Below are 20,962 nucleotides of genomic sequence, written 5' to 3'. Positions count from 1 at the left end.
GAGAAATGCTGACCAGCATACCAAGTCTGGCCACTGACTCATAGGATCACTTTTTAGAACTCTTTAGGTGAGAGAGAATTTATTGACCTCACATTGCCAATCAGTCAGCAAGTCTAGACAGTTGGCCAGGGATTCCTTTGCAATTTAGAGCTAAAAAAATTAAGTACCCTGACCTTTAAAATCTACCCAGTTTTTCTATGGCCATATCACCTTGAACACACCCAGTCTTGTCTAAAATCTACCTAATCAAAAATTGATAAAAGCAAATACATTTTTCCGTCCAAAGTTCCAAAAGAGAAAAGAAATCAAAGCAGACTGCATCTATTAAGCCCAGGGGTTTGATTGAAGAATATGGCATCATGGGGTCTTAGGTTTAAAAAGGGGCCCAGAGGTCATATAGTTTAACATCCAATACATTGTGTAAAGTTACCCCACTCCCACACACCACACTCAGGGTCCCCTTTCCACTTGGAAAACTCCTGTGATGACCTCCCAAGCCTTTTTGAGCCCATCAGGAAGAGACAGCTGTGGAGCAATGTAGATGTGATCCATTTCCTGTGGCTTCCTAAATCTGTCCTGGTAGCCACACAGTGCAAGCTTTTAAAAATTTTAAAAAGTGGAAATAGAGTTGTTCTGTGCAACTTCAAGGAATAGAATAAGATATTTGGTCATTTGAATAGTTTCTTTCTAAAATAAACATCTCCAGGTGCTTCAGCTGTACCACACATTCTTTGATTAACTCCACAAATATTATAGGAGTGTCCTGTTTGATACTCACTCTGCTAGATATATAGCGGGAAACAAAATATAATTCTGGACCTAAAAGAACCTAATGACTAGTAGGGAGTCAGATAATAAATCAGAATGCAAACTGGTAAACACAAATATCCAAACGTGGTAACTGCTGGGAAGGAAGATGGCAGACGCAGTGATAGGGAATCAGTATAGGGTAGGGGAACAACTTGAGTAGTCAGGGAAGGTCTCTCTGAGAGGGTGCCATTCAATTTGCAAACTGGAGAGTTAGCAGGAACATTTGTTGCTTTGTAGATGACCCAACAGTACTGGAGATGATGAACACAAACATTAGGAGCTCAGCCAATTCGATCTATCTGACTAGGATGAATGTCTCCTGATGGTCCTTGTCTCCCTTGTTCACACTCAACTGTCTCCTGGTTCACACTCAACTGTCTCCTTGTTCACACTCAACTGTCTCCTTGTTCATCCCCTTGCCCAGGTCCCTTCTTTTCCTCTACTTTTTACTTGGGCAGAAGACAGGGAGCATTCATGATTTATTTACCTTTTGCCTAACCACACATACTGGAGATCATCCTTGATTCCTCCTCTTCACTCAACCTCTACCAAAAAAAAAAAAAAAAAATCAAACTCTAAATCCTATTTATTCTCTTTTACATATCTCTCAATTTTTTTTGCCCCTTTCTATTTACAAAGTTATAGCTCAGACTCTGCTCATCTCTTGCTTGTCCTAGAATAAAAGCCTCTAAGTAGTCTCCTAAATTATTAATTTTATGGGGTCTTTTCATTCTCCACCAGAGAACTGTCCTGAAATACCTTTGCTTAAATATTTTCATTGTTTTACATCATCAAGAGGACCCGCAAACAAGATCCATCAAGGTTCAGCCACTAAATGGCTGTGTAACCCTGGATAACTCTTTTCTCATTTCTCAATCATGCAGGGCTGAGCCAGAAAACCTGTTAGGTTCTCACTAGAGCTAACACTCTGGCAGAAACACAAGTCCTGGGAACCCAGGGCCTAGTGATGAAGCAGTCTCTCCTAATCTTCCCTAACTTTAGGACTCCATCACTTTCAATCTCCCTGATGGTCAGAAATGTTCCCTTGTTTGACCTCAGACACCTGCTCTCTTCCCTGAAACTCCCCAAATAGTCTTGATATCAATACCTTTGTACTTAATCTCTCTATGACACTGAAATGTGGTCAGGTCTTCTAAGTCTTTGCTGTGTGTGTGTGTGTGTGTGTGTGTGTGTGCGTGTGTGAATGTGTGTGTGTGTGTGTGTGCGCGCGTGCTAGTTGCTCAGTCACATCCGACTCTGTGTGACCCTATGGACTGTAGCCCACCAGGCTCCTCTGTCTGTGGGTTTCTCCAGGCAACAATACTGAAGTGGGTTGCCAGTTCCTTCTCCAAGGGATCTTCCCGACCCAGGATCGAACCCAGGTCGCCCACACTTAGGCAGATTCTTTACCGTCTGAGCCACCAGGGAAGCCCTCCAAAAGTAATTCCTAGCCTGGCAGCATCAGCATCACCCAGGAGCTTGTTAGAAATGCAGAATCTCTGCTCCACCCTAGAACTACTGGATCAGAATTTGTGTTTTAACAAGAACTCCAGAGGGTTTGAATGTATATTAAATTTGAGAAAGCCTGCTGTAAATCACCAACTCTGTCCTTATTGGTTATCCTAAATTGAAAGACAAATCTATTGAAATTCTAGAATCTCCAAAATTTATCCTATTGTTTCAACAGACCATATAGTCTTGCCTAGTCTCCCTGCTCTTACACTCAATCCCTGGAAAAAGTCCTTTTGGCAAGACTGCCATCATCAGCTGCAGTTAGTACCTCCCTTGCCACTTACTGCCCCCACCCCACCCCACCCCCACCCCCCCACCCCACTCCCACCCCCCCCACCCCTCCTCCCATACTCATGTCCCAGGAGCATTTTGGGCTATTTCTCTTGAGCCTTGATGTCCTTGTGCAGCTGCAAGCCGGGGCCTCAGAAACCAGCCCTGACAGTTTCCCCTGAACCCATAGAGTCTTCAAGGACATTGGAGGCCCCAGTGTTTGGAGATACTAGCCCACCAGTCCTCCTGAGTCCAGGAAGCCAGTCAAGTGCTTCCTAGAGGCCTACGCAGATTTGGTCCACCCAAGACTTCCGAAGCAGCCCCATCTGTTTCCTCTGGATGACAGATTTATGTCCTATGTCCAGTCCCAGAAGCTAATGGCTTCCCAAACCCATTAAGCCAAGGTGGAGAGTGTGTTGACCTTGGTGATGCTGACCTTCTGAAAGCAGAGGATAGAAATGGCCAGCGCCTCCTAGAGGTCAGCAGGAGCATCATCACAGTCCCTCTCAGAAGGTGGAAGGACAAAGCTTGAATCTTACAAACAGTTGAGGCTTGGACCTCCTACAGATGCAAGCAGGTTAGGCCAGTGTGCACCCTGCTACTTTCACTCCAGACGCCACAATCTACTTGGGCTCTGAGGAAAGAACATTGTTTGCAAGAACATCACGGTCTACCAAGCAAACTGTATTATTCCTGCGCAGCTGGCATTGCTGGGGGAAGGGAAGCTATTCAGAACATACTGGGTGTTTACTCTGACCTGGACGTTGTGCTAAGCTCTTTAAAGACATTATAGACATTCAGTTCAGTTCAGTTCAGTTCATTCACTCAGTCACATCCAACTATTTGCGACCCCATGGACTGCAGCACGCCAGACTTTCTTGTCCATCACCAACTTCTGGAGCTTGCTCAAACTCATGTCCATCGAGTTAGTGATGATGTCCAACTATCTCATCCTCTGTCATCCCCTTCTCCTCCTGCCCTCAATCTTTCCCAGGATCAAGGTCTTTTTTAATTAGTCAGCTCTTCACATCAGGTGGCCAGAGTATTGGAGTTTCAACTTCAGCATCAGTCCTTCCAATGAACATTCAGGACTGATTTCCTTTAGGATTGACTGGTTGGATCTCCTTGCAATCCAAGGGAGTCTCAAGAGTTTTTTTCCAACACCACAGTTCAAAAGTATCAGTTCTTCACCACTCAGCTTTCTTTATGGTCCAGCTCTCACATACATACATAACTACTGGAAAAACCATAGCTTTGCTCATTTAATCTCTCTTGGTGCTTGTGCTAAGTCACTTCAGTCGGTCTGATTCTTTGTGACCCTCTGGATTGTAGCCTGCCAGGTTCTTCTGTCCATGGTATTCTCCAGACATGAATACTGGTGTGGGTTGCCATTTCCTCCTCCAGGGGATCTTCCTGACCCAGGGATCAAACCCGTGTCTCTTATGTCTCCTGTGTTGGCAGTGGGTTCTTTACCACTAGCACCCTAATCTCTCATTGGTGCATTAAATAAAAATGGCTATTTTGGTTTCACAAATGAAGGAAATGTGTCTCAAGAATATTCAGTAATCTGTCCACTAAAAAAGACCCACCCCAGGCTTCCATTCCATTGTTCTTCCCTTTGACCCAAGTTAGGATGGTTACACTTTTCCAGGATATTTCTTATTTATTATCCTAAAAGCCCCAGAGCCTCTAATAATAAGTTCAAGAAGCCACCTGCTTCTTGAACTTTCAGAATTGAGCAGCTTCCTGTATCTCTAAGTCTGAGGTCTGGCTAGAGAGGGAGGGTGGGAAGGGGAGATCAGTTGTGGTGCATCTGGAGGCTTCTGTGGTCACTGCAGAAGCTCCTTTGGTCACTCTGCAAGCCCCGGAGAGGTCAGAACTAAATAGGCCTCTCTCCCTGTACCCTGGGGGCCTGATACCCAGGGGCTGCTGTCACATCCCCAGAGGGCCATCTTCTCCTCCCCCACTGATGTCTCGCAGGGAGAAGATCAGAGCAATGATAAAGCGGGGAGACCTCAGGAAAAAAGGAAGATACTTAGAAAGCGATCTCTGGATAAACGCCCACCACAGAAGCACAAAGCATGCATAACAACCCTTTGCCTGAAACATAACTTGCTTTTGAGAATGAAATATAGCTTGCTCTTCCTCCTGTCCCGGTGTCCTTAGTAAAGCTAGTATTCATTTGATCTTTTGTCTCCCTGGTTACTGCTGGTAATTGGTACCAGCAACGCTGAACATGGGAAGAGCTGTATTCAACATCCGTTCTGACTCATGCAACTAAGAATAGAGGAATGAAACTTGGACTCAAAGGTATTTTAAAACCTAGAAAGTCCTGAAAGATCACCCAATCCAAACTTCTCATCTTAGGACACTGGAGAGCAGAGAGGCACAGTGAATGCCCGAGGTCATACAGACAGCTGATAACTAAGCCAGGACCCTTTCCCCCATTTCTGCACACCCAGACACATTCACAGGGCCCTGTGAAAGGTGAATGATCATACAGATAAAGGCAATTTCTAAGATGTTAAGGATTTAGATGCAAGTCACCACTCCCAGTCAGTCTGTCAGAGGCTAGCTTTGGCCTCAGCTCCACACACTAAGTCACATCCCTTTCTCCTCTGGGTGTACCCAGAGGGACTGTCAGCTCGCTGCCTCCCCCGCAGCCTCAGTAGTTCTGCTTTCCGTTCCTTCCCTGCGTCTGTCCCCACCACCGCAGCTCGAGCACCCTCCTTCCTCTCTTCTTCCTGGGTCGTACTGCAAGTATCCCCACTGGGTGCTTGCATCCCGCTCTGCAAGAGGAGAACGGTGCCAGGCCCAGTGGCCAGAGCACAGCCTCTGGAGTGAGATCAGGGCCAGAGTGGAGAACACGTGTGGACATGCAGTTGCAGCGTGCACCTCAGTGCCCATCACTCGGAGGTCACCAGGTCCACCCAGGGCCTCTGGTTCTCCCGAGGACACCCAAGCAAGAGACGACATCCACACCCTCTCCTTTACCCTTTCCCTCCAGCTCTCAACACAGAGTCCTTTACTGTTCTCTCCCCATTCCCAAGAACCCCCAGTCTGGTTCAGACTGTCTCATCACATCTTTGTATTAGTCATCAATCGTGCCTGACTCTTTGTGACATTTTGGACAGTAGCCCACAAGGCTTCTCTGTCCATGGGATTTTCCACGCAAGAATACTGGAGTGGGTTGACATCAAGGGTACTCAGACACCACCCTTGTCAGCCTCCCCCTCTCCACCTGGTCACTGGAAACCGCAGTAGCCACTGAGGCTGGAGCAAGCCCCCGGCTGGCAGCGAACCGAGCTTTGTTAACCTGTCAGTGTATCTCCCTGTGATTCTCCAGTGCAGTTCAACTGTTCTGTGCGTGGCTATGCCTTATGGATGCCCCTTCCTTCCACTGGCTAAGCTGTGCTTCTGGGACTGACACCCAAGCTGCCATCTTGTGGGTGGAAGGAGGACACCCTCTTTCATCACCATTCTCCTTTAAGGCCTAGTTCCAGCCTGCCTTGGGCACACAGCCTCAGTAACCTCTCAGCCCTCAAGGGGTGCATGTTTCTTCAAATTCCCCCAGCACCTGGGATTATGATCAGCTGCTAGACATACACCAGGAAATTTTATACCACCCCAGATTGTCCTCAGTCTGATCCGTGAAAGTTTCTCTAGACCCTAGGTCTTTTATTTCATGTAGAGGCTGGGCTCAGTGAGAAGGTCTCAACCTCTGGGGTTTTTAGGCCTGGGTCAGAATCCTGGCCTTGCCCCTTAATCACTGAACCTAGGAAAGTTTTGTAACTTCCTTGAGCCTCACATTCGTTATATGGAGATAAGTATGTCTATCCCTCAGGTTATTGTGAGAATTATGCATGTGTGTGTGTGTGCATGTGTGTGTATGTGCATGTTCAGTTGTGTCCAGTTCTTTGAGACCCAAAGAACTGTAGCTCACCAGGCTCCTCTGTCCATGCAATTCCCCAGGCAAGAATACTGGAGTGGGTTGCCATTTTCTTCTCCAGAGAATCTTCCTTACCCAGGTATCAAACTCATGTTTCTTACGCCTCCTGCATTGGCAGGCAGATTCTTTACCACTGGCGGAGAGAGTGAGTGAAGTGAAAGTCGCTCAGTTGTGTCTGACTCTTTGCGACCCCATGGACTGTACAGTCCATGGAATTCTCCAGGCCAGAATACTGGAGTGGGTTGCCATTTCCTTTTCCAGGGGATCTTCCCGACTCAGAGATTGAACCCGGGTCTCTCCTGCATTCCAGGCAGTTTCTTTAACATCTGAGCCACCAGGGAAGCCTGGGATTATGACACAGTAAATAGAGGCTAAACCCCAAACCAGGTACATAACACAACAGAAAAAGCTTTCCCTGACAGGGAGGCCCAACCAGCATCTCAGCTCCCTAGCAGGGGCCTGCAACCCCATACCATCTGGCCCATATTCAACTTGAACTTACCCCCCGGAAAATTTCACTCACTACATACTAGAGGGTTCTTGGATCCATTTCTTTGTGGTAACAATGCTGTGTGGTTACCACTAGAGTGAAATTGAATTGGTATCATTTTGAGGATTTATTAAGACAACAATGAGTAACATTAACATAGCACTTAATGTGGTCAGGGTTTGCAAAACATTTCACATGTATTATATGACTTGATTCTCATAAAAACATGAGGCAGGCACTATTCTTATCCTTGTTTTACAGACAAGGAAATTAAGCTTTAAACAATTAATGTACTGGTCCATTGCCAAGCAGGTAATAAAAAGCAGAGCCAGGATTTGAACCCAGAGAGCTTGGATCTAAAACCACCACCCGCACACTTTGGGAGTCTCCTTGAGATGCTGGAAAACCACCCATTACTTGGATCTAGTACTTTGGATTGCTATGCTTTTCAGTCTGGGCAATGGCTTGCTATGTATAACTTGATGAGTGTGATGCTGTGCCAGAAGACAGATGTAGCTGGGGAAGGTGGGGTACCAAGCAAATAACCTCCACCTCCAGATGCTTTTCTCTGTTTTCTGCTTCGATGTGCCACAATGCCTGGATTGGGCTATTCTTGTTTCTCCTGGGTTTTATCTGAATGCTCGGTGGAGGGCCAGGCCGTTCACATGAGATTTCAGCTACAGAAGCCAACACAGCCTGGCCTCCAATCCAGTCCCTGCACTCACTAGCCGTGTGCCTCAGGGAGGTTTTGCAACTTCTCTTAGCCTCATTTTCCTTTACTTTAAAACAGATAATAAGGCACCTACGACAGAGACTGTTTTGACAATAAACAAAGAAATGCATTCATAATACCTCCCCTAGCACCCAGCACGCAGGAAATATTCAATGATGGAATCTCTTATTACTATCCTCATTTTCACTCATTCAATTCATTTACTGGCTTATGCTTTTGTTTCAGTATTAGTGCAGAATTACAAATGCAAAATGGCATCCAGACCCAAAGATAAATAGGTCTTGCTTTTCAGTACAGAGAGACAATAAATCGTGTCTCTTAGGGCAGGATGAAGCACATGTCACAAGGTGCCGGCAGCATCTACGAGGTCAAAACCCACAACCCAGAGGGACTGGAGAGGACCCTGACCAGAGGATTATGACCAGAGGGACTGGAGAGAACCTCATGGAGGAGGGATGACAGGGGTTTCCATGGAAGAAGGGAGATGGGCTGGGGGAGCCGCATGAGCAGAGCAGAGAACTATCAAAAGCCTAAGACGGAGGAACAAGCTATCTGGCATCACTGTGAGTGAGCAAGGGAGGGACAGCAGGTACAGTGTGTGAACGTGTTGACACAGAAGCTCAACTATCCTGTAGGGAGCCACTGATGATTCTTGAGGAAAGGGCAGCATGAGCCAATTTCTGTCTTAAGAAAATAACTAGAAACAGTTAGAAGGATGAATTGAAGAGGAAAGACCACAGAGACAGGAAAACTAGCTAGATGACAGCTACAACTGCTTTTTCCACTAGCTGATGATCAAGTGGATCCTGACTCCAGGGTTGACCAAGGCAAGGAATTGTGTCTTATAAAAATATTTTATAAATGTTTCTGTTTTTAAATGGTTGAAACAATAGCATCTTGCTGCTATACGTTTTGACCTTCAGTTATCCCCAGACTTAAGGTATTAGAAACTTACTCCCCATAGGGCCAATATTGGCATATTGGGAAGAAGACTTGTTCACCTATTCTTTTAGAGTTTCTTGGCAACTTAGTGATCTGAATATACTGTCATTTGGTATAAGTCAGCCCAGAGAATAATTTCATAAGAATTATTTTCTGTTAATGTCAAAGTTTGATCCACTTGTAGAATGAAGCTCCTTCTTTGTGTCTATCATGTTTTTCTCAAGAGAGAGTTGCTGTTGCTGTCATTTCTAAAGAGGTGGTTGTTCTGATACAAGACCTCCTTCCTGCTCTCACTTCATCTCTGTAATTCTTTTCCTTGTGCCTCTGTGGAACTGCCTAGAGCTGGAGTCAGAAGTCTCCAGTGGCAGAAATGGCAAGAAAAGTTTCTATTGAGGTTTCAGGGGATTCGGGGACCATCCATCAAGTCCTCTAGCCGCAACTGTTCAGTGGGGTAGGAGGGGAGATGTGGCCCCTACGGTGCAGTCATTGATGCTACTCTACCATCTGAACTTGGGTCTGATTGAGAGAATTTTATTTAGCCTCTAAGGTCAGTTTATGTGATGGGATTGATGCTAAGCTTCTCAAACTCTAAATGTGTTTTGGAGGAAAAGGAGTCAGATAGTCTCCCTGGCTGTCATAATCCAGGCCTATTTTATTCTTCAAGATCATAAGCTACTCAAGACCTGTCACATCCATTTTTATACCTGCTGTAGAGCCTAAGACAGTGGCTGCACCCTGGAGCCCAAGGAGAGCAAGAACAGCATGGTGCTGAGGTTCAGAGCTTGCACTTGGAAGTCAATCAACGTGCAGGGCTCAACTCCTGACTTTACCATTTACTACATGATCTTGGGCAAATGATTTATCTTCTCTAGGCCTCAGTTGCCTCATAAGGTTTTTGAGAAAGTGAATATGAAGCTCTGATAATATTGCCCAGCATGTAGCAACACATCGGAAAAAAAAACTTTTAAAAATAAAAATGTCAATGTTAGAGCCAGACAGAATCTTGGAAGTGATTCCCTTTTAGAGATCCTGAATTTTATATTATAGATCTAAAAATTGAGGCGGTCCAGAGAAGTTAGAACCTGGATGAGAATTTAGATCTCTCTGACTCCCTGTCCAGGGCTCTTCTTACTACACCATCCACATATTGATTTAAGAAGATGTGAGGAAGCAGGACAGCATGGGTTGCTACTCCAAGGTCCCAAAAATGTCCCTTGACAAAGACGTTAAGGGTCAGAGTTACTGTTTCTCTGCCCTAGTGGGACTTTTACTAATACTTTGAAAATTGACTGTTTTTTAAAAAAGGATTCAAAAGGAATGAATGTGAGATGACTGTAATAACTGCCTCAGGCCTAGCAGATGGGAGCATGTGGCCCAAGGGCAGGGCAGGCAGGTGCAGAGTGCTCCTGGACAGAGTGGAGCTGGCCAGTAAAAATTTATATTTTTCATTTTGCTTCCAACATGCCATTTCAGAGAGCCCAGCTGACGAAGAGGAGCAGTGGTCAGATGACTTCGTGAGTATTTGTTCCTGGGATGAGAAGGGTACCATTTTCACCATGGCCCCTGGGAGGTCTTTATAAGGACTTGTTTCTGAATGAAATGCTGGTGGTCAGCTGCCCATCACAGAGGGCAGATAGCTGGGCTGGAAGGGCCGCCAATAGGCAGGACAGCAGTAGGCTGACTTGGGCCAGCACCACATTGTGCTGGGCTAGACGCTTTACACCTACCACCTCATGTAATCCTCGCCACAGCCCTATGAGTCAGCATTCTTATCCCCATTTCCTACTGGTATTCAGAACCAAAAAAAGATGTTAAAGAGTTTGAATATTTCCCAATCAGTTGGCAAATGCTTTTGCCCTGAATTCCCTAGTGCCCCATCACTGCTTGGTCCCTGACAGGAGCCCTAATCAAACCAACAACTGAAGCGTGAACGCCTGGCACATCAGGGAGCCTCTGGGTCACTCCTCAAGGTCATGGTCAGCACCTGAGCCGTATTAGTGGTTAAGCAGTTTGGACATCAGTCCTGTCCATTTTACAGGTGAAGAAACCAAGGCATGGGAGAGGGTAAGTACCTGCAATTCCAAAAGTCAAACCCAGATCTCAGACCCAGATTTTTCAAACCCAAGAGGCTTGCTATGACCAAGAGGATATGAACAGACTCGGAGGGCTTCAGGTTGAGAGGGCCCTCCCTGACCATGACGACGTTGGAATGGTGGGTCTGAATTAACTGAACCCCTTCAAGACGGCTCTGCAGCCCACAGAGCTCTTTGGGGCTGAGTCTTCAAGAGACAAGACATCCTAAAAACTCCTGGGCACAATGATATTTCCTCATATATCATATCCCCACAGAAAGTTAGTCTTCTCTAGTCTGTGAGCTTCATGTCTGAAAGGGATCCCAGAGGGCCTCCATACAACCACATATCCCCTGTGGAAACTGAAGCCAAGAACATGAAAACGACTTGCTGACAGTCTCAATTTCTCAGCGGCCCAGCAGAATGAGAACCCAGGACTCCTGTCCAGGGCCCAGAACTCAGCTGAGCCCAGCTTCACACTGTTTACACCCACCTGGATTTTATTCAGAGCATTAGGAGACCGGAGTTCCTCCCTTTTCAACTGCAGAGAAGAGATTTTTATAAAGAAGGGAGGAGGTTGCCTCTCTGTGGGTCACCCAGACAAGGAGTTCCTCCCAGGGGGAGGAACTTCTGAGGGAGGCGCTGATCCCTCAGAAGCGCTGCAGCTGCGCCCCCTGCTGGCAGCACCACCAGGTCACATCTGAAGCAAAATTGAAGAAGCTGGACCAATTCACCACGCAGCCGAGAAAACCGAGCTCGCTCGCTGGATGAAAAGAACACGCATTGGGGACTTAGAAAACATAAAATAAAATCAGCCTGAAAAGGAGGGAATGACTTGTGTCCCAAAGTCAAACAACCAAAACGGAAGTACCAGCTATGGCGGTGGTTCAGTCGCTATCTTGCGTCCGGCTCTGAGCGACCCCATGGACTGCAGCCCAGCAGGCACCTCTGTCCATGGGATTTCCCAGGCAAGATTACTGGAGTGGGTTGCCATCTCTTTCTCAGGGGGATCTTCCAGACCCAGGGATCGAACTCAGGTCTCCTGCCTTGCAGGTGGATTTTTTACTTACTGAGTCGCCAGGGAAGCCCATCAGCTGTAACAAGGATTGCCTGAACATTCACTCACAATCATTCACAATCCTTATTGGATTCCCTTTGTACACTGAATGAAATCCAGACTTGTTGATAAAGCCTCCAGACCTGATGACATTGGACCCATGTAGACCTGTCCACCCTTCTCTGAACCACCCCCGCTTCAGTGCTATCACCAGGGATAGATATTTCATCCACTTGATTATTCATTTATTATTCACTATTTGTTTGTTGTTGGTCTCCCCTGCTAACATATAAGCTCTGTGAGGCCAGGGACTATGCTCAGAGTCAAGTTGGTACAGAGTAGGTGAATAAATTCTGATTAAATGAATGAAGGAATGGTCAATTTTACAAGATTTTTGTCTGATGACACAGTCGCTCCTTCAGAGTTCTCATCAGATTGTCCAAAGTATTGCACTTCCTCAAGTACTAAATGAATTAATGAGTTAACAAATGAATTTAGTCATAATTTAGAATAACTTGGGGGGAGGAGGATTCTTTAAAACTCTCAGACGTTTGAACAGATTCTCTTGTAATTCTCTTGATGAGAAAGCATTCAATACATTCTATGGTGCTTAAGTAGGAGAGGCTCGTTGTACATCTCCCGCAGAAGAGCCTTTCCAAATGAAGGGCCAGCTCAGGACTTCTGAGCAGCCATCCCCTCCTCCTCAGTCCCCCCAGAGCCCAGGCAGCATCAGTGACTCATCCATTCCATGTACGCTGGGTGGGCACCTACCCTGTAGCCGGTCCTGTGCTGGGTCTTAGATTTACATCTCAGTCCGGTCTTCATGGGGGGCACAGTCTGGTGGGCAGCCCAGTGTCGGAGGACGACTGCTAGGAACAGCTGACCTGGGGTCTCTCTTCCTATACCCTCTATGCCACTCTGCCCACCTGGTCCTCTCAGTCAGACTGCTCTGCTGGAGGGGCGGCAAGGACTCCAGAACCCTCCCCAGTATGCACACCAATCCTCAGCCTCCAGGTAATCAAGTCCATGAAGCCCATCTCTGCTCTGTGAAAAAACTGAAACAAAGTGGGATGCTCACGCCACCCCCAGCTCAGGCACATGTGTCTGGCTACCCACTGGTTCTTTCACTTTCTGAATGTCTATTAAAGCAACTGCTTCTCAGTAGTCAAACTGACGTCACCATGGAATGCCACAACAGCAGCAATCAGGTCCTTGGCCTGGAAAGAGGGTCCTTGGCCTGGAAAGAGGGTCCTTGGCTTGGGAAGCCAGGGTCTTGCCCTGTTAAGCCTCCCCTCCAGCCCGCCCTTGCATTCCTACTCTATCTCCCAGGCCCCCTGCCTGGGAATCATCACTGATTTCTCCAGATCACAGATTGCAGACTCAAAATTACTCAACTCCTCTGTGCCTTGGTTTCCTCAACTGTAAAATGGGATTAAAAAAAATACTATCTCCTATGATTGTGGTGAGGGGTCAGTGAGGTATGCAGTGCATAGAAATGTTGGTTATAATAATAATCACTATTATCATTATTTTATTCAGCCTATTTTCATATTCCCATCTGCTATTTCTGACCTAGGGTTTTGGAAAATCTCCCCTACAGTGGTTTTCTTATGTGTCCCTTCCTGTCTCCCCCACGCCAAGGTTAAAGACAAGCACCCACCTCTGGGCTCTTTCCTCCTTTTCGTCTCTCTCCCAGGCTCCCCCAGCCACCTCTGGAAATGCTCTCTCTTCAGCCTCCTTTCCCTTTCCTTCTCCCACCCTTCACCCTCCCTCTCTCCTCCATCTCCCTTCCAGCTGAGGAGGAAAGCACAGTGCTCACTCACCGACTCCTCTGCCTGTTCCCAACATCCTGAGCACCGATCATGGGCTGGCCCCGTCTTGGGCCCTGAAGATTCAGCTTGAAGGAAACCCAGCATCCACTTTAATGTTACGCAGTTGTCAGACAGGCCAAAGGGCAAGTGCATCATCGATTCAGAGGAAAATCGTGTTTGGACGAAGCATTGTGTCAGGCGGTGTGTGGGAGCAGTGGGCACGGAGGTCAGAGGACCTCTTAAGTTCTGAATCAAAGGTTTCCTGCACATGAGTATGTTAGTATATGTGTGCACTGCATACAGAAAAAAAAAAAAAAAATCACACAAAATGCACAAGAGGCTAGTAGCTGTATTTGCCTGAGGGGAAAGGAACTGAGCAACTGGGAAGAACTTCCTCCTTATAAACTGTGTGAACTTTGGGCTGGGTCAATGTATTTTCAAGATGGACTTAAATAAAATGCATGTTAAAAAAAAGAAACAAAAAGAAGGGCTGCTCTGGTGGTCCTGTGGTTAAGACTCTGAGCTTCCCCTGCAGGGGGCATAGGTTCAATCCCGGGTCAGGCTACTAAGATCCTGCATGCCATGTGGTGTGGCCAAAAAAATAAACTTAAATAATAATAATAAAAGTCTTAGTTGGCATAAGTGCCTCAAGATTTCAAAAAAGAAAGAAAGAAAGAGAACGGACTGAGTCAGTTTGAAATCCTCATCCCTGAAGCTTTCCAACTCTGTTTAAAACAAACAAACTTCACCTCCTCAAAGGTGTCTGTGTTCCTGAGCTTCCTCTTACCCTCTCTTAATAAACTTACATTTTCCTCAACTGTCAACATTATGGTTAATAAAACCTATTTGGCTATTTTATTTTAGTGGGTCCTTTTCCTGTCTTCTCGAGATATATTTTTACCTCTGGCTGTTCTTTGCAGACACAAAGAGTTCAGCCATCCTCGGGGTTAGATGCCCACACGTTTCCCCAGGATACAGTCCAGGTGATACATTTTGGAAACAAAAAGGCCTGGCTTCAACCCCAGCATTGCCACTAACAGCTGCCTAACCCTGCTTAGCCAACCCCTCGCAGCCTTGCTTTCTCGCCCCTCTGCTGGGGGAGCAGCTCCGGCCCCCTAAGCATGCATGCTGCCCTGAGCATGGTGTCTGCACTTGCAGGACAGCGATTATGAAAACCCAGACGAGCACTCGGACTCAGAAATGTACGTGCTGCCAGCCGAGGAGGCCGGGGACGACAGCTACGAGCCGCCACCTGCGGAGCAGGAGACACGGACAGTTCACCCGGCCCTGCCCTTCACCAGGGGCGAGTATGTCGGTGAGTCCCTGCCGGACCTTGGGCGCTCGGCCTTCAGAGCAGCAGGGAGCAGGGCGGACCAAGGCTGCAGGGTGGGGGGCGGCTCCACTCTCACCACCTCCAAGTGGGTCATCTGGTCACTCACAGGCACTGGAGCCCCCTGCTGGAAAGCTTGCCCTTTGGGGAAGGAGGGGGGAACCGTTGCAAATTGGGAATGTTGAAAACAGGCAAAAGATAAAGCAAACACACCCCGATGTGGCTCCCAACCCCACCACACCTCATTTCCTGTAGTCCCCAGAGAAATCAATCCTAAGATTAGTCGCTGCTTCTCCTCCAGCTTCCTACACTGAAGATTCTGACATTTCTCTTGAGATGACTGTACAGAACAAGGAGAGCTGCGAGAATCTCAGTGTTTGCTAAGGCCCCTCCTTCCTCTCTCACCCCGCCCCCAGATCGGCAAGCTGTACAGACGCTCTGAGTCAAGACTCTAGACTCTTAACTGTGGGGAGGGGAGAGTGGTCAAGAGCTCTAGGCCGAGAATGAGGCTCATGAATTAAATGGACGAGTCTTAGGTGTGGTCTCCAGGCCTGAGTGTAGCTTTTAATGCCCCTCCAAGAAGTCTGTGTTCCATTCTAACAAGTGGCTAAAGTTCAACAAAGGTGAGGAAGGGCTTGCGTCTGTGGTGATCACCATGGCACCCCTGGGAGTAAAGGGATCCTTGTAGTTAACTTCCTCCTTATGGGTACCAGGTACTGTCCCTTGCTTCCAATAATTAACTTACTGAGCACCTGCTATGTGCCAGAGCTATGCTCAGCAGCTAGCAAGACAGATGTACTCCCAGACTTTTTACAGTCTGCAACTTAGCGCTTTACTGTCGTGGTGACTTCACCTTCTTGACGATCACAAAGGAAAAAGGAGATGCTCAGAAGAGGGAATTCACTGGGCCAAGGTTTTATAAGTGGCAGAACTAGCATGCAAGCTGGCCACTCAGCCTCCAAAGCCCTAGCTCTTCATCACCCTGCTCCACACACTGCCACCCAATTTGTGACCTCCTTCAATCATCGCAACAACTTCAGGAAGGAAGGAGCTGCATCAGGCCTGTTTTACAGACCAGGAGACAACCATTCAAGCTGGGGGTGGAGAGGGGGGCAGATTAAGCAGCTCACATGGGCTTCCCAGGTGACATTAGTAGTAAAGAATCTGCCTGCCAATGCACAAGACACAAGAGACGAGTCCGATCCCTGGGGCGAGATGATCCCCTGGAGGAGGAAATGGCAACCCACTCCAGTATTCTTGCCTGGAGAATCTCATGGACAGAGGAGCCTGGCAGGCTACAGTCAGTCCGTAGAGTTGTAAAGAGTTGGACATGACTGAGCATGCTCACACTCAAGCAGTTCATTCCAGGTCATACTCTTCAGAGCCTGTTTTCTGTGCTTTGCTACTTCTGCTGGGCTTAAATCTTACGTTAAGAAATCTCAGTAAACTCCAGGAGCTGCCAATAAAGCTATTAAAACTGTCACAGGCACAGCAGAGTAGATGCCTTGGTGCCTTAACACAGCTACACCACCAGAAAGAGGCTCCTGGGAGGCACCCAGTGTGAAGCTAACCACACAACTTCAGCGATGCAGAAGCTGGAACAGGCCCCGGGACAAGAGCAGAGCAGGACAGGCGGAGGCAGGGGACTGCTGCATTGAGCCAGGGCCAGAGGAAGCTGGGAGCCAGTGTAGGCACCTGTGCTGTTCCAGGATGGGGAACCCACCAGGTTATTCCCATGCTAAGATTTTCCTATAATGAATCAGTCAGAATCTGCGCTCACAGATCAACTGGGTAGACCCCTGTTGCCTAAGCCCTCCACCACATGACGCAGCTAAGGTTAGTTCTGTTTATTAGGCATTGTCTCTGTCAGACACGGTGTTCCTCCTGCCTTTGCTGTTTTCTTCCTAATCCCTACAATAATTCTCTGAAGTGGATAGTTAGCCATCTTCATTTTTAAAATGAGGAATGTGAGTCCCAGAGACGTTACATAATGAAGAAGAGGCCCAAAGGAGCTCAGCTGGTGGGTGGAGAGCAGGAGACTGAACCCAGGGCCCTTGACTTCAGTGACTGGACTCCTTCCACAACAGTTGCTGAGGATGGCCCTGGACCAGGGGGATTCACAACTTCTTTCCCACTCAAGGAAACCACTGAGGGGAGGAATGTGTAGTTTTACCAGATGAGTAGTTGCAACCCTGCATATACCTTAGAATAACCTGGGGAAATTTTAAAACCTATAATGAAAGATCCCTCCCCAGAAGTTTTAAACTGCATGTTTGGGGTGGGGCCTTGGTGTTTTTTAAAGCTCCTAGGTGGTTCCTAGGGGCTTCCTTTGTAGCTCATATGGTAAAGAGTCTGCCTGCAATGTGGGAGACCCAGGTTGGATTCCTGGGTCAGGAAGATCCCCTGGAGAAGGAAATGGCAACCCACTCCAGTATTCTTGCCTGAAAAAATCCTATGGTTGGAGGAGCCTGGCGGGCTACAGTCCATGGAGTCACAAAGAGTCACACAAGACTGAGCAACTAACACTTTCACTTTCACAGGTGATTCCCATGTGTAAGCAGGATTGAGAATCACTGCCCTTAAGGCTTCAAGGAGCAAAATGAACCCATTGAGGAGTACTGCTCCCCTTAGCCCCCGGCACTGCCAAGGTCACCATCCACTCTATCTAGCCGCATGCTTGGACTGTCAGCTCTCTGGGGTTTGTGGATCTCATGGCTCCCTGGGAGGATACTCTTCTGGTTTTTATAACATAGGTCAATGGGTTGTTGAGATTTTTGCCTAACATGTCGTACTTCTCTTTAAAGGAATGCCCCAGTCAATAGCATGTTGGCTACATGGATTCTGGTAGTTTTATACACTTTCTAGAACTCGGTGACTTCTGCCCAGGAAATGATCCAGAATCCTTTCATCTTATGTTTTGTTGTTCTTGTTGTTCCTCTCAAGACAACCGATCAAGCCAGAGGCAGTCTCCACCCTTCAGCAAGACTCTTCCCAGTAAACCCAACTGGCCTTCGGCAAAGGCAAGACTGGCCACCTCTCTGCCAGCCAACACTTCACTGCATAAACCTCAAGTCCCACCCAAACCCAAAGAGCTCCTTGAGGATGAGGTAAAGTAAATCTGCCAGAAGGCTGCCCAGACCAAGGGGAAGGCAGGATGCAGGGGCCAGATGAGGGGAGGGGCAGGAGAGTGTAGCCTCAGGAGTGTCTTCCTTCCTCCAGGCCTGGCTTTCTGACGGCACTAACCACCTGCCCCGCAACTCTCCATTGTCCTCCGCAACTCTCCATTGTCCTGCTGAAAGGATGTTTTCTCTTAGAATGTCATATATGGCCTTATTTAAGCACTTTCATTTACTAATCAGGTATATGACGTAATTTCCAGCCCAGATTTGTGCCCCTCTCACTATTTCCTCTTTCTTATCCCTCAGTTTCCTGTAAATCTCTCATTCCTCCATAAGATACTTCCCCATCTTTATCCTCCTATGCTTCTCTCCCTGTCCTGCCTCATTTTCTTTCCCCCACTTTCTTTTCTCTCTGATCCTCTAAGAGGGATGCAATGGGATGTATCCTGGAGACCCCCGGTCTGTATGGAGACCCTGCACAACCTGTAGAAGAACTGACCCCTCACTTCCTTCGGAATCTCTTGCTTCTCACTCTCTCTCTCCCCAGCCCCAGGTATCCAGGAACCTCCTTTGCCAGCTATTTGGACCCAACTCTAGGTTTATCTTATTAATCTCCCTTCTGCCAGCACCTAAATTTTCATGTCTTATTCCCTATGAAATTTTTAAAAATGAATGGGTAAACTTACTCAAACTATTGGAATAATGACTGATAAAATTGAATTATGTTATGGCTCCCAGAAGTACTGCATTTTAAAAAAAGTCAAAGACAAGCCCTCGAACTTAGCCTTTAGAACAATTATACAAGTGCAATGGACTTTCCAGGTGACTCAGTGGTAAAGAATTTGCCTGCCAATGCAGGAGATGTGGGTTTGATCTCTGGGTCAGTAAGATCCCCTGGTGTAGGAAATGGCAACCTGCTCCTATATTCTTGCCTGGGAAATCCTATGGACAGAGGAGCCTGGCAGGCTACAGTCTATGGGGTCACAAAGAGTCATACATGACTGAGTGACTTAGTACACAAGCGCCAATAGTCTAAGAAAGAAAACAACATTAAAGGCAACTCTTAACCATCACCAGACATAATGGTACTGCAGCTTCTCGAAGAAGCAACTGTTTCTAAATGCCTATAGGTGATAAAACCCATAGCTTACAAACATGTTGTAAAATGACCTCCTTTTCCACCTTAGTATAATTTGTAGCCCAACAAGAGACATAAAAGAGAGACTTTTTAAATAAAATAGAGGCAGCATCCAGACCCAAATTCCTACTTCACTCTTACTAGTTGTGTGACTTTAGGTATCAGATAACCTCTCTGAGTCTCTCTTCATCTCTTCAGGTTCTGTTAAAGATTTAATAAAGGAATATATATACGTCACTAAATTCAGTGTCTCACACAAAGAAGCATTCTATGTATTGTATAAATTGGATTCCTTTCTACCATATTCTAGATTCTTTATAAAATCCAGTTTTCTAGTTTCTCCTGAAAACCAAGGGCCTGTCAACACTTGGCCAGTCATGGCCTCGAAGCAGCTGAGCCTCATGGCACCCTTCCAACTCAGCCATTTCCACTTGTCATCATCTTCACCACTGATACAAGGCGTGGACAGAGCCTGACTCTGCAAATGCCCCATTGTTGTTCCATGCCTGTTCCTATAAGCACTTGTGCTTATGACCCACCCCCCCTCCAGGGACGGTTTAAGTCAGGAAGTCAGCAGACTGAGAATGAATTTGGTTTGTCAATCCTCAGTCTGTCTGTCAGTCCGAGGGGATGCTGCCCTTTCAGGGTGTGAACAGGTGGCAGGGAGAATCTGAGCATGGGACACAGTAGGGAGACCATCTGTTAGGGTCTCACTGTTAATTCTTCCAGCATTCAGAGGATCTATATGAAGATACCAACTCAGACACAGAGTACAAATGAAGATTGTGAGTTACATGAGGCTCTCCATTTCTGTGAATAACTGGAGGTGGACCCCAGTGGGGAGAGGCTGAGTTTTGCTAATAACAGCTTTGTGGCGGTGGCTCAGGCAAGTCTGAACCAGTGGGGAAAGGGGATGACTGGAGGAGACATATTCTGGAATGAGGAGATGGACAATCAAGATAAGGAAGAGTTAAAAAAGAAATAGAAGACAACATCAAGATCTGGCCGAGACATTAGATAGGAAAGGAAGAAGTCAAATATAAGCACAAATAAAAATGTTTAGCTCTGCCATACAGGTTACAGGGAAAATATGGGGTATAGGCTGACCAGAGAGTTGGGGGTGGGGAGGAGCAACTGCCCTATAATGACAGGATGGTCTAGCATTTGACAAGCACTGTGTATCAGCTGGTGATCTGAGTCCTCTGTGTTACTATCTCATCACACCCTCACAGCAGCTCTATGAAGTGCATGCTATTAACACCTGCATTACAGAGGAGGAAATGGTACAGATGCGGTGACAAGGGGTTGAAAAACTGGTCCAAGGTCAAAGAGCTATATGCTAGAGCCAGCATTTGAACCCAGATCATGAGATGCTAGAGCCCAGGTGCTACATGGCCATCCTGGACTACCTCTCCAGCATCCACTGACAAAAGACCAGCCCTTCATTCAACACAAATGTTCCAGGGCTTCACTGGTGCCCAGAGCACTGACCCAGTACCTGTCCTTGCAGGGCATCAGTTTTGTGATTTTATTTGACCTTGGACAGATTACTCAACTTTTCTAATTTTTGTGATTTTATTTGACCTTGGACAAATTACTCAACTTTTCTCAAGTTCCTCATCTGTAAAATAAGGATAAATAAATTTTTAAAAATACCTAACTTAATAGGTAGGTACTATTGAAAGAATTCAGTGAAATAATGTATGTGAAGCTATTAAATTTTCACATG

General features: G+C 46.8%; 1 protein-coding gene across 4 annotated transcripts in view; it reads left to right on the top strand.

Annotated features, from left to right (window-relative positions):
* BLNK (B cell linker) overlaps nt 1-20,962 on the top strand; it is an 86,100-nt gene that overhangs the window by 32,184 nt on the left and 32,954 nt on the right. For 2 of the 4 annotated variants that reach the window (XM_020883162.2, XM_020883156.2), the window contains 4 exons: nt 10,180-10,220; nt 14,567-14,629; nt 14,805-14,961; nt 17,920-18,083. In XM_020883162.2, the coding sequence (XP_020738821.2) occupies nt 10,180-10,220; nt 14,567-14,629; nt 14,805-14,961; nt 17,920-18,083 (425 nt within the window). The remainder of the gene's footprint in view (nt 1-10,179; nt 10,221-14,566; nt 14,630-14,804; nt 14,962-17,919; nt 18,084-20,962) is intronic. The other 2 variants (XM_020883169.2, XM_070469952.1) reach the window with 2 other exon arrangements.

This window comes from Odocoileus virginianus, chromosome 7 (assembly GCF_023699985.2).
Source record: "Odocoileus virginianus isolate 20LAN1187 ecotype Illinois chromosome 7, Ovbor_1.2, whole genome shotgun sequence".
Lineage (NCBI taxonomy): Eukaryota > Metazoa > Chordata > Mammalia > Artiodactyla > Cervidae > Odocoileus > Odocoileus virginianus.
The sequence above is the reverse complement of the archived record's forward strand: the minus strand, read 5'-3'. Positions and strand labels throughout refer to the sequence as shown.